This window comes from Lagopus muta, chromosome 1, assembly GCF_023343835.1.
Source record: "Lagopus muta isolate bLagMut1 chromosome 1, bLagMut1 primary, whole genome shotgun sequence".
NCBI lineage: Eukaryota > Metazoa > Chordata > Aves > Galliformes > Phasianidae > Lagopus > Lagopus muta.
In genome coordinates this window covers 108,565,186-108,578,696 of record NC_064433.1, presented here as the reverse complement: position 1 = coordinate 108,578,696, position 13,511 = coordinate 108,565,186, and the positions used below count along the sequence as shown (strand labels likewise).

General features: G+C 41.4%; 1 protein-coding gene across 1 annotated transcript; it reads left to right on the top strand.

Moving 5' to 3' along the window:
- The first annotated feature begins 643 nt into the window (after positions 1-643).
- Positions 644-13,315, top strand: TMPRSS3 (transmembrane serine protease 3). The gene is made up of 13 exons (XM_048933090.1): positions 644-661; positions 1,748-1,889; positions 3,304-3,414; positions 4,240-4,356; positions 5,044-5,167; positions 6,100-6,225; positions 6,781-6,824; positions 7,353-7,518; positions 8,062-8,231; positions 10,270-10,365; positions 11,469-11,611; positions 12,259-12,411; positions 13,205-13,315. Exons 1-13 carry the CDS (start codon positions 644-646, stop codon positions 13,313-13,315), a joined length of 1,521 nt encoding a protein of 506 aa, XP_048789047.1.
- Positions 13,316-13,511: the final 196 nt, after the last annotated feature.

The following is a 13,511-nucleotide window of genomic DNA, read 5'->3' as shown; positions in this document are numbered from 1 at the left end:
GCACACTGTTTTCAGGAATGAGTTACCACTTGCAAAGCATTTCCAAAAGATTGTGCAATGTTTGATAATGGAAGTTATCCATAATTAACATATGTGTGCGTGTTTTTTTTTTTTCCCAGCACCCCAGTTTAAATGTGCTGTTTGCTATGAGCACACAGCAAAGGATAAGGAAGTGAAGAAGGAGCAGCATCATCCAAGGGCTTTGTGTGACAACATGAAGAAACACCTGGGCCTCTCCCTGCTGCCACTCAGGGCTGCAGGCAGACTCCTCCACTACACAGTTTTTGATCAAAGATGAGCAAGCATGAGCCTGCATGGTTTAACTTCAGCGGTATTTCTTCCCATGGAAGGTTACAGAAAGGTTTGCAAATACTGCAATATTACTTTACGCTCTTAGGATGATTAAAACGCGTGCTGAATTTTTATCTCCCCCCTTTCCGTAGCCATGCCATCCGAAGCTACCTGATATCCATCCCCAGGTTGGATTTCACAGCCGTCTCCACAAAGCTGCCTGTGACCAGTGGCTGAACGGGCGGCCCAGGGCAGCTCAGGAAACCTCTCAGAGTGGGCTGGCTTAGCAACCTCAGGACTTCCTTTTGGCTTCTTTTGATGATGAAGAGAGAAAACAGTTTTGCTTTTAACTATGACTTCTCAGGAAGAGGTGAGTGAAGCTTTGGGACGGCGTGTGTCCTCTAAAGAAGACATGTCTGTGCTTATCTCTCATGTCGTTTATACTTCTCAATGCTGTTTTACTTACAGATGAACAACTTTTGTGCCAGTTAGGAGGATTTTAAGGGTAGAAGAGTATTAAAAACACTTAAAAATCATATACAGCACACCATCCTTTTATCTGCCTTAAAATTAGTGGGCTACATATGAAATTTAATTTATGGTCATGAAATGAAAATTGGACTTTATCAAAACCCCGTTGCAACTCTGCTGAGAAGTGAAGATATTCCTGGTGGTTAGAGATTAGTGCCGCCAACAAAACACATATACTTTGCCTAAAATGTGTCACTATAAATATTTTCTGGGACTGCTTTGAAAAGCACTTGTGCTGCTTTTACACCTTACAAACTCCACTGTCTTTAGCAATCCTGGACCTATTTCACACCATCATGAGGTCAAAAACCTGATACCTTTTGTCACTGATAGTGCTTGGAACTGAAGCTAGAAAACAGAATTTTGAAGCTGCTTACCTTGAGTTCTGGTGTGGCCTGTTTTAATAATTCTCCACTGTATGGGAAGAGATTAAGGGTTTTCTGGGCTAAAATTCATTCTGCCCAAGCATGAGGTTGCTGCCAGGTACTGTACAGATGTAATGTGCTTTTCCGTCTCTCTTGTTTCTGATTGCAATTAAAGAGAGCACCTCACAGGGGTTAGGTTGAAATTTAAGGGAAAAAAAGAAGTCAGTTATTTGTCGCAGTCGCCAACTACAGTTATTGAATGTGCTTAGACAAACCTGAAAATAATTTAACTTCTGTAGTTGCTGGTTAATTAATTGCAAGAGCTTCTCTCATGAAGTATGGTTTCTTTTATCATGAAGAAATGGTTTATTTTGGGCAAACGTAGTATTCTTGCAGGTGTGTCTGCAGATTCATTTTTTATCTGCATTGCATGGAAGAAGAATTATCAATGGAAGTAGGAAGAAAATATCCTTTCATATCAGAAGAAGAGTGTCAGATTTTTTGAGATAATAGAAATAATTTGCTTAAATATTGTCTCGTTATTTCTTCTGTCGAGCCAGGCTCAAGGGGCAAATCCCACTACTGGAAGTCTTGAAATCATCTCTATTACAGAAGATGGACCGCCAGTACCAGAAATTCAGTTCTCCTTCAAAAGATTTTTCAGCATACAAGTGAGAGTTGATCCCAGTGCAGATGGATCTGGTAGGGATGCTGCATAGCATTTTGACCTTTGTAATCTGAACAGCTAATTAGCTTGCCCACACATTCAGAGAAAGCAATTGCTCGGAGGAACAAGAAACACAACTTCACTCCCCCAGGCGTGAGATTTGCCACCATATCAGCAGGCGATGACATCTTCTGTCTTGTGCTTGCATGCACAAGCATTTTTTATAGACAAATTATCCACACACTTCTGTCACATAGCAGATATTTGCCCACGCTTTTCTGACATTGTTTTCATTGGCTTATTTGAAATTTTTCCAAACTGGAAATTCAGCCCATTAAAAAAAAAAACCTGAATGCACAATATAACAATCTATAGGAGGAATAACAAACATGTTGGTTACTTCCCTTAGGTTTCATGGCAAATATACTAACTGCAGCTGTGTAAAATTTTGGATATCAGACACCAACTCCATTGTCAAAATCAGTTGCTCAGTAGCTTTAGGGAGGCTTTGGGAAGGTTGGGATTTACCTGTGATTCTATGAACACTGGGATACACTCAGCATCCTTGACTGGTTCTAAGTTCCTGCTAATCTTAGATTCAAAGCTTGATGAAAGGGGTTAAGAGCTGCATGGATTAAAATTGACAACAAGGTTCTAACAGCTCTTGTGTATATACATGAGAAAGCTGTGTAGGCTATTTTCCCATACTTTGCGTTCTGTATGTCAGAATATGTTTGTCACAAGTGAATCATTCATTATTTTCAATGGGATCCATTGGTTTTTTTTTCTGAATCACAATGCTACCAAGTTGAGGTCAGCTACAGAGGTGAACAGGATCATTCCTGCTCATGAAATGCATTCAGCAGTTCCTGCTGGTGTCTATTTTAACTTCAGATGCCTCTTTTTCCTTGAAAGCTGAATCTCAGCACAGAGCTATTACTTGGTTCTTTCCTTGCCTTTGTAGTAAAATTACCTCCAGATCACATTTTTTGACACTTTTTCAAGCTATCTTCTAATTTGGAGGTCCCGTGGTTTTTTGCTTTCTACTGTTTTCAATCAACTCTGCTTCAAAGTCCAAAACTTTCTTCCTTCTTGCCTTGAATGCTATTTGTTAACAGGTGCTGTCTTTCCAATATTCCTGCTCACGTTCAAAGCTTTAGCACCTCTTCCTCCCTGACAGGAGTGTTCCCCCAGCACTGGAAGAGTGGAGCTGTTGCATGGGGTTGTACACTGCGCTCAGAGCACCATGCAGCTGGGGTTGCTGCTGGTGGGAGCACTGGGACCACAGATATGGTATAGGCAAGGGTCAGGAGATGTCATGGACAGGAATGATTGTGAATTGCATGCAGCAGTTACTGCTTCATCTAGCTTAATGTTAGAGAAATCTTTTCACTGCAAACTCCAGCTGTTTAAACTTCATAGAAGCTGTTATCTCTGTTTGGTTTCTAGGGGATATTGAACCACCTTCGATGTGCCAACTATTAACCTCCCCCAAATACCTTCCCTACGTCTGTGCTTTATTCTTTGTAGTAATCCTAGCAGTTGCCACTGGCCTGGGTGGTGAGTACAATTAGTTATTCATTAAGTTATTCATTAGTTATTCATTCTCAATTAACCATTCTAATTCTTAATTTTTCATGAGGTTTTTACTTAGAATGGAATTAACCTGCTACTGCCACTTGCTAACTGAAGTATAAAGTCTTGCTGGAATGATGGATTTACATTTTATTTACATGTACAAATAAAATAGATCTGGTACTCACGACAAGATTGATGTAATAATTAGGACACAGGGGAGCCTGTAGGACTTAGAAAACTCTCCAGTCTGATTCCTTTAATTTCACTGATTCCTCCTGAGTTGTGCTCTAAGAATTGAGAAGCCAAGGGGAACTTAAGGTAACGTGCATAGTTTTGTCTTGTAAATCAGTACTTTCAGTTTGGTTTCAGAAAACTTTCCCCTATAACAAGTCTGTATGAAGGAAAAGAAAGCTAGGATAAGTTCAATTGTGACTGGAAGGTGTGTCCTACCCAGTGGTAGGTGACAAATATGTTGGTGGTAAAGTGGTTCATATTCACAGCTGGAATGAGTAAGGATTTCCTTGCTTTGTTGGTAAGGGTTCACAGCAACTGGAAACTTATCCTGGTGTGGAACATAAACTAGGTTAAGGTAGCTGTGAAAGAGGCAGCACAGGCAGCAAAGCTGTTTCATCCTACAATTCATTACTAATGGATGAGTTTAACAGCACCATGTAGCAACGTCTGGGTTGTATTTCAGAAGTTCCTAGAGTACAGGAGTTGCCTTTGCCTCAGCAAGGTAGAAATACGGCCAGATAATGAAAGCAAGAATGTTTGTTTCATCACCTTGTTTTCTTCCATTCTTGCCAGTCCAATACAACTGCATTGGGAAGTTTCGCTGTCGATCATCCTTCAAGTGTATCCAGAAATCAGCCAGGTGCAATGGTGTCTTCAACTGTAAAGAAGGGGAAGATGAGTATGGATGTGGTAATTCAGATGCGATTATAAATCCCTGCTATCTTCTCCTGCAGTGTCTGGCACATTGTTAAGAGAGATGTGTTGTAAAGAATTTCAGTGAGACAGAGGAATATAGACTGAGCTCTGTGCTGTGTGACAGCAACAGGGCCCGAGAGAATGGCATGGAGCTGCGTCAGGGGAGGGCAGCTGGGGGTCAGGGAAAGGGGCTGCACCACAGGGTGGTGGGCATGGAATGGGCTGCACAGGGCTGTGGGCACGGCCACCAGTGATGGAGTTCAAGGAGTGTCTGGACAGTGCTCTCAGACACATGGTCTGATTTTTGGGTGGTCCTGTGTGCAGCCCAGAGCTGGACTCAGTGATCCTTGTGAGTCCTTTCCAACTTGGGATATTTTATGATTTGTGATTAGCACAGATTTTTTGTCCTGACTGTGCTATCATAAGTGTGCCTCAGTATATTACCAAGAGGGACACTCGTAAGGAAAAACTCCTCTACTAATTCCTTCCTTAAAGTTAAGAAACAAAAATGCACAGAAAAGTTCTGCTAAAGAATTGAAGCGATCAAAAAGACAAGTAGTAAAAACTTCAAGAGCCAGGAAATGTGGATGCCACAGTGGTGCATTACACAGCTGTGCTCATGTTGTTGTCCCAATGGTTCTTTGCATCTCACTCAGGCTTTTCTTCCTCTGAATCTCAAAGTCAGGCTGAGTGGCAAGAGAGCTGTGCTGCAGGTGTTCACCTCTGGATCATGGCGAACAGTGTGTTCTGATGACTGGAAGGCAGAGTATGGAAATACTACCTGTAAACACCTGGGTTTCTCAAGGTATGAATGTAAAACAGAAGGAATTTATTTGACATTCTTAACAAATTCTGACATTTCCAATTTCCTTAGTGAAACCCTGCATGAAGCCGTGCTTTAAAATGAAAAAGGACTTAATCCTTACTTGTGAATAATATAATTGAGGATAATGTGGGAAACTGTCATGAATATTTGCACACTGAAAATGCCAGCTATTGCTCCTGTAAATCCTGGATGACGGCAAGATTTGCAGCAATGCAGCAGCAATGGTTTTGTTAAGTCTTCCCTATGGGTTGCAGGTATCTGAATCCTACCTGTCTCCCTAGTAACTGCAACCTGTTTGAGAAGCACTGTGCAACATATGAGCATTTTCCATTCATTTTCCACATCAGCAGAAAAATTATATGTGAGGTCTGCTCAGCAAGTAATGCCTCTCCTATTTTATGATGTTGGCCCACAACATCAGAGATGGATGTTGGTGGTATGGCGGCAGAGGTTGAACCTTCCCACCAGTATCCCATTACATACTGTTGCCATGTGACAAAAGGCAGAAGAGGGGCAGTCTGACAAAATAGCGTCTGACACATGGAAGTGTGTATGAAGCAAAGGTGTGTCACTGAATTCCTCCATGTGGAAAACATAGCACCCACTGACATCCATTGACACTTGCTGAAGATACTTGCCATCCAGTCACAGTGAAGTTCTAGCACAACATTAGAATTAAAATTGACTTTCTCTGCCAGTTAAATACCTCCTGGTATGTGTGACTTCTGACATGGTACTGGATGCGTGCATTATACGAAGCACTTCTTGGAGGGAGTGGGATGAATTCACCAAGTGCCATAATCTGATAATTGTGGCTGCTGCACTTGGTTTCCACTAATAGAGGCACTAAATTATTCAGGCGGATTACTGGAAGTCTGTCTGATGAAGCGGTATTTATGCTTTATTTGCAGTTATGTGAGTTCAGGTTACCTGCCCGTGGCTGCTGTTGAAAAACAGTTTCAAAGACATTTTGTATCCCTCAGCCATTGGTTACCCATGGATCAAGTGACATCCCTGCACAATGCAACAAACTTGAGGTACACTTTAACTTGTTGGTTGAATGACAGAAAACCAGGCTGTTCTTACTGGTGGAAAGAGAGAATTTAATGAGCTATTTGACAAAGTTGTCTGTCCCACAGTCCCTTTACAGAAAATGGATAGACACCAGGCACTTATCTTTCTCTAACATAAAGCAGTTCCTTTGAGTTTAGAGACCCATAGCTGTTTCCCAGAGGGAATATAGTCCCTCCATTATGTGCTTCTTTATCTTGACAACAGCTTGCTTTTCTTAGTTGCTTTTCACTGAGAAGCAAGCTATGGATCCAAGGAGACACAGATCATGTGCTAAAAGTAACCTCCCATCACAGAAGAGTGAAACACTCTTCAGCAGGACAGCAAGTGGTCTGCAGAATCCTGACAGTGTCTAAGCTCCTTCCTTACATACTTCAGTTAAATGCCTTAAGTAGATTGGATGAGTGCTTGTCTTCTTGTCTCTCTTAATATATGAATTCTATATTTATGTAAACATGCGTACTAGGGAAAAAATGGTATTCCTAAATTGTATCTAATACTTTACTGTCTCTTTATCTTAGGGAAGAATGCACTTCTGGCAATGTAGTCATCTTAAAGTGTTTGGGTAAGCATTAGCAAAAGTGAGAATAAGATGAAAACCTGTCCTTCATCCACTTCAGAGCAAGAGCAGGGAGGAATTGGATACTCAGGGGAATACTGTCAGTTTTTCACACGCAATGAAAAATTGTACTTCTTATATAAAATTTCAGAGAACTTCAGGAGTCCAGAGTAGGCTTGGAGGGCAGATTTGGAGTATCACATAGCAAGAATGATTCAGTGAAAATAATTGCAGGAAGTAGACATGTAAGGATTGTGCATTGGATCAATGATCTGGTGCTACAATTCAAAGTCTTTGCCATCTTAGCATGGAAAGGGAAATTCTGTCTGAATTCTTGAACTTCAATGCATACCTGTCCATGCCAGCTTGTTTTCCAATTGGGATATGAAAAGTCAGTGGGCGTTGGAGATGGGCTTGCAGATGGTCCTGCCGCAGAGACCACCTGGCCTTGGCAGGGTTAGGAGTAGAATTCCTAAGGTCACAGAAACTGTTCCCATGTTTCCCCCATGGACTGTAAACTTTGCTTTCTGACAGCATGCGGGATGCGGGCCAGCTACAGGCCGCGGATTGTGGGAGGCAATGCATCCTTGCCCCAGCAGTGGCCTTGGCAGGTCAGCCTGCAGTTCCATGGGCACCACCTCTGCGGAGGGTCTGTCATCACCCCACGCTGGATCATCACAGCTGCACACTGTGTCTACGAGTAAGTTTCTAACTTGTCTTACTCAGGTGTCCCACTGACTCTATTTGCAGCACATCTTGGGAACACTGCAGAAGAAGGCTCAAGCATTGCGCTTTGTCCTTCGAAAACCTGCAGAAGAGATTGCCTTCTGCTCCTGATTTCACAGACTTTATCCATAGCATTTAAACTGTCTCTCCTTCTTTCTGTACTGGTGCAAATCCTTATGAAAAAGGATCCTCCACAGAAGTATTCAAATCACACAGCCCAATTTTCAGAAATTCTGGAAACTCTCAGCTTCCTGGGAAATCAACTTAAACAACTGATAAATGTTAAATCATTTATTTAGAATTTAGATCACTGATTTCTCTACGTTGCATGTGATTTAATGGCCCAGGAGGAATTTTTTACTTGGCTGCTGAGTACTAAAGTACTCAGAAGCTCCTAAGTAAATGACAAGACGCTTTTCAATTTAACAGGATCAATCAGTTTGTAAGCTTTGGAGACAAATGACAACCTAAGAGTTTTCTTAAAGGTTTCTCACTTTCCCCTACCTCTTCATTTCAGCTTGTACTTACCAAGCTCATGGAGTGTGCAAGTTGGCTTTGTGACTCAGCAAGATACCCAGGTTCACACATATTCAGTGGAAAAGATTATATACCATCGAAATTATAAACCCAAGACCATGGGAAATGATATAGCACTGATGAAACTGGCAGCACCGCTTGCTTTCAATGGTAATTCATTGTGTGAGCTGTCACTTGATTTTCTCACTTCTCTAGCTAAGAGCACGGGCTGGGAAGTTCTTTTGGTCTGACACAGGCCATCTGGGTGCATTCTCACTGCCTCTAAAAACATTGAGAGAAGAGCAGCATAAATGTAGTGAGCCTGCTGCTGTGATGGCAAGGGGTCCCTACCCAAATGGCACTGGCTTATTTCCCCTTGCTCACCAGCAGTCATATCATGAGCCTTAGCTACTGTTTCAAGTACTGTCTCCACATGGCAGCAGAAAGCCTTCCCAGCCCCAACACCAGAAACACTTGTACTCTGTATTCAGGTACAGAGGTACAGTGTGATCACAGGCACTGCAGGTTTCCAATTCATTCTGGTGTTGGCTTGCTGAAGGCATTTAATAATAGGCAAATATTAACTTCATTCTTTCTAAATAATTTTTCCTTTCTAAAATATACATCCCACCTGATTTTTCTTGGACATCACAGAGATTTTTACTATATCCTTATTTCTGTGAATATAGGGAGGTCCAGCAGTGCCCAAAGCTGAAAATCAATTTTAAATTTCAAAGAGAAGCCAACACAATACAAACATAACAGTGCTTTTGAATTGAAACCAGTCTTATTTTCTTAGTAGGATGCTGTCTATGGCTGACACTAATCAGTGAGTTGAAATAATTTGTAATAATACTGTATGAATATAAATTACCACCTACCAGTATTTCCTATTCACTGTGAGCTCTTTCTGCTACGGTGGACTGGCTCCTCGATGCATCTAGATTGCCCATTCCTAAATCAATACTCTTGAAAAAACATTCCTGAAACAGCAGGAAGAGTGTAACTAGATGACCTTTAAGATCCCTTCCAGCTGAAGCCATACAGTGATTCTATGATTCTATTCTATTAAATCTTTCCAACTTCCAGTTTAGATAAAAATTCACCTTGAATTTGTTCTGTTTGAAATTTCTGCCACTGCTGTTTTCTTTTGCTCAGGATCAAGATTGTGAGCCCGCCAAGAACAGGAAAAGCTCTGCATCTGAACTGAGGACAAGGGGCAGCTTGGGGAGCCTTGTAGGCTCGATGCTTTTAGCTGGAATCATTGCATAGTGGAGAAGGGTAGTGCTAGGAATTACCCACTATAACATCATATGTTCCTTCCCTTTGTGCAGTGCTAGGCCACCTCGATAGCTTGTAGTTCATCCCGGTGAACATCAAACACTAACTGTATTGCACAGAATTCAGTACCCCAGAGCACAGAGGTACTCTAGGTCTATGAGTACATGGATAGGAAGGAAAGAGTACCCCAGACATCGTGCTGCCCTTTCAGAAGACTGCAGTAATGCATGCTTACAGCTCTTTTCACATGCCACTGCACAAAACACATCACAAGGTACTATACTAGTCAAGTTACAGCTATCCATGGCCCTTTTCTCTGGCAGAGCAGCATGCCATGGGGTCTCAATTCTCTGTATCCATCAGCTGAGTACGAGATGTATTTCTTATTTACTCATTCTTCACTTTATTGACAATCCAACACCTCTTTTATTACTTCCTTCTTGATGAAAACTAAGCCAGCTGTAGGTATTTGGCCATAAGACAAAACTTATAGAAGGTAGGATATTAGGAAAAAATTATTCTCTGAAAGGGTGGTGAGGCAGTGGCAAGGGCTGCCCAGGGAGATGACAGAGTCACTGTCCCCAGAAGTGTTCAAGAACCATGTGAATATGGCACTAAGGGCCATGGTTAGTGGACATGGTGGAGATGGGCTGGTGGTTGGACTAGGTGGTCTTAGAGGTCTTTTCCAACCGTAATGGTTCTAAGATTCTGTGATTCTATGATCCTATGAACTACTGAGTTTCTTTATGTGATGAGTGGATAGTTTTCTTAGAAATTTCATTGCAAGCCATATCCTGAAAGATTTACTCAAGCTTTGACTTTGTGTCAGATTTTGAAAATGATTCTCCCTTCTCTCTCTTGTTCTCTCTCTCTCTACTTTATTTTTTTTTTCTCTTTTCTTTTTTTTTTTTTTGTCTTTTTTAACTAGGTCACATAGAGCCAATTTGTCTGCCTAATTTTGGTGAACAGTTCCCAGAAGGAAAAATGTGTTGGGTATCAGGATGGGGAGCAACTGTTGAAGGAGGTATTTTAAATGTCTGCTGTCAGTTACAGTACATGAAAGTATCTCACACAGAGTATAGGATTTGGCTGGAGCAATTGATCAACATTAAATTGTCTGGGATATCTGAGGGGAAGAAGATGACATATCTCTACATTTTATGGTCACCCTGGAAAGGGAATTCAGTCTTTTGCAATATGGGGGGAATATGAGACAAAAGTGCTGAACTAACTCTTAACATGAGGAATGAATGGATACACTCTGTGAAAAGGATGAAAACCTCATGTAGGTGCAGTACCATCTAGGCAGAGCACCCTCCAACCTCTCATGTTTTTTTATAACTTCAAGCACACAAAGCAGAGCAGAAATGCAGGAATCAAGCATTCATTTTTTCAAGAGAGAGCATGTCTATTTTCAGGCGAGTTGGATGATAAAGAAATTAGATTTGTGAATTATGTTACAAACAAAAGGGAATATTTTATTTTTAGCATGACTCGTGGGTTACGTTAGTCAATAATATGTACTGACTCACTTCAGAGTGCTTGAATGTTCATGTTATTGTTCTTTATTCATTCTTCATTTGTCTCATTTAAAATGTTCCCGTTATTCAGGGAACAAAATAATAGATAATAGCAAAAGGCGGGAAAAAAGAAAAAGCAATGTTTACCACATAAAAAGATGAGATCTAAATTGGAAGGATAGTGTGCAAGTGCTCCTGTTTGTGGATATGATTCACTGAGACTCTGATGAATACTTGTAAAATAAAACAGATGTTTGCAGGTGATTTGTTGATGAATAGAACAGAGACTAAATTCAAAACAAATCTGTGCACTAGAATTAGAAGACAGAGCCCAAATAGCTTTTAAGTTCACAATTGAAGTAGAAACATACAGCTCACCAATTTTTATTACACACTATGATAATGCCCAGCTCTATGCAGTCACTAGTTACCAGATTATGTACATGATGAGACTTACATTACATTTCCATTATAACTACATTTCTCTCACTCTTGCTTGCCAGTTCATATTGTAAAGCATCTTCTGTGTTTCAGTAGAGATTACTTTCAACGGTAGAGATTACTTTCAACGTTTGTTAGTTTTTGGTTTTGTTCTGTTTTTGAACAGGTGATACATCTGAAACCATGAATTATGCAGGTGTTCCCTTGATTTCTAATAGAATTTGCAATCACAGAGATGTCTATGGTGGGATCATAACCTCTTCAATGCTTTGTGCTGGTTTCCTAAAGGGAGGGGTGGACACCTGCCAGGTATGGAAGTTTCCAAACTGCAAGTGTGCTCATTAACAGCAGTGATGGAAAAACATGAGTGATAAGCTATCAGAAGGCACTCCCAGGCTTTTCTTGGACAAATATTTGTTTTCTTGTACCATTTACTCTGTTCACCATGAATACAAGCCACTGACTGTGCACACATTCATGCACTACAATTCTCTCTTTACCTTTCTTCTGCGGGCCGTATCTGCTACTTCTGAAGCCAAATTTACTTAAGACATTTTTAAATTTCTTGTATGTGCTACAATGTGGTACCATCCTTTCCTTGCCCTGACTATGGCCTCTGCACTGCACTGAATTGCACTGTGAGCAGTTCTGGAGACCTGCAAGGTGCAGAAACCCCATAGTGAAAAGCAGCCAAAGCATACATGAGAAGATAAGAAGTGTGGAACTTTGGAAAACGTAGAGGCAGAGGGATGGAAAAAAGGATTTGAGTATCAGTGGATTGCCAATAATTCAGCCCCACACACAGTAATGCAGGCTCACCTAGCTAGTCATGAATGAGGGGCAAAGTTACCAGATACAATCACACAAGGGACAAGATGAAACCAAGGCATGAAGTGCACAAGTTTTCATTTAAGTGTCTGAGGCACTGACATTTGTCTTAATTCTTTGTTCTCCAGGGAGACAGTGGGGGCCCTTTAGCATGTGAAGATATGAGTATCTGGAAGTTGGTGGGAACCACCAGCTTTGGAGTGGGCTGTGCAGAAGCAAACAAGCCTGGTGTCTACAGCCGAACTACCTCCTTCCTGGGCTGGATACATGAGCAGATGGAGGTGTGGTTTTGCCCTGTCTCCATCTCCAGCTGTAGCTTTGCTTCACCTGTTCCACATAGGATTCATCCTATATTTGTCACAGATGACTTTTGCTGTATGGCAGTGTGTGACACAAGAGTGAGTCTGTCCTGTAGAAGCTGAGTGGGGAGAGAAGGTGTTGGGAGTGGGGAGAGAAGGTGTTGGCTGAGAGGAAAGCAGAGGCAAAGAAGTGTGGGGATGCTGCAGCCACCTTCACCTACCTGGGTGAGTCACAGCTCACAGGTAAGCATCTATACACAGGCTCTTACGTGTCATTCTCCTACCAAGATAAAACTACTCCAAGCACCAAAGCAGCACAGAGAGGACAGAGGCACCAGTGCTGCTATTCCAGCACCCAATTTACTGAAATGAATGAATGAGCAAATGAATGAATGAATGAGTGAATAGCAGTGGTGATGTGCCAGCAGCAGCAGCATGACTCCCAGTCCTAACACCTGCCTGTACTGCCACAGTGCTGTGTGATGGAATCACTCCTGCCTCATCTTGCTTATGAAATAGGCTAGACTTGCTCCATAATCTGAAGTACTAATGTCAAGCACTTTCAGATGAGAAAATTCCCAAAACAAGATTATGTGTGCAGTCTTAGATCAGCTCAGTCTGTATACTGCATGACATGCTGTTTTCACAGTCTGTATTACATGCAAAAGTTAACACTATCACACTGCCCATCTGCCACTTGACAAAGCTAGAGAAGACAGGATAACATGCCCAAAGCTTTCAGACCTCTGGTATTCTTCCCCTCCTTTCCCTTCAGTATATTTGGCATTGTGTTTCCCCTACATCTAACCATAGGTTCCAGAAATGGCTGGCATTTTGCATATTCAAGATAAGTGAAGACATTTCAGATGAATGTCATATATGGTGAAGTAATCAAGAGGGAAAAAAGTACAGTTTAATATTTGTTTGGCTAGATGCTAACAAGTCATAATTTTTCACAGGGACATCCTTCAGGTTAGACATTTATTCATCCTCCTCAAAAAGATTGTCAGTTGCAGCACAGAAACACAGACACTTTGTAATGCAATCTGAAAGAAACCAAAAGAAAGTAAAGATAATGTAAT

Bases quoted from the DNA above. Each gene is read 5' to 3' on its own strand.
- TMPRSS3 (XM_048933090.1), top strand. The intron at 3,415-4,239 runs GTGAGTACAATT...CATTCTTGCCAG, and splicing joins AGTTGCCACTGGCCTGGGTG to TCCAATACAACTGCATTGGG. The intron at 4,357-5,043 runs GTAATTCAGATG...TGAATCTCAAAG, and splicing joins GGAAGATGAGTATGGATGTG to TCAGGCTGAGTGGCAAGAGA.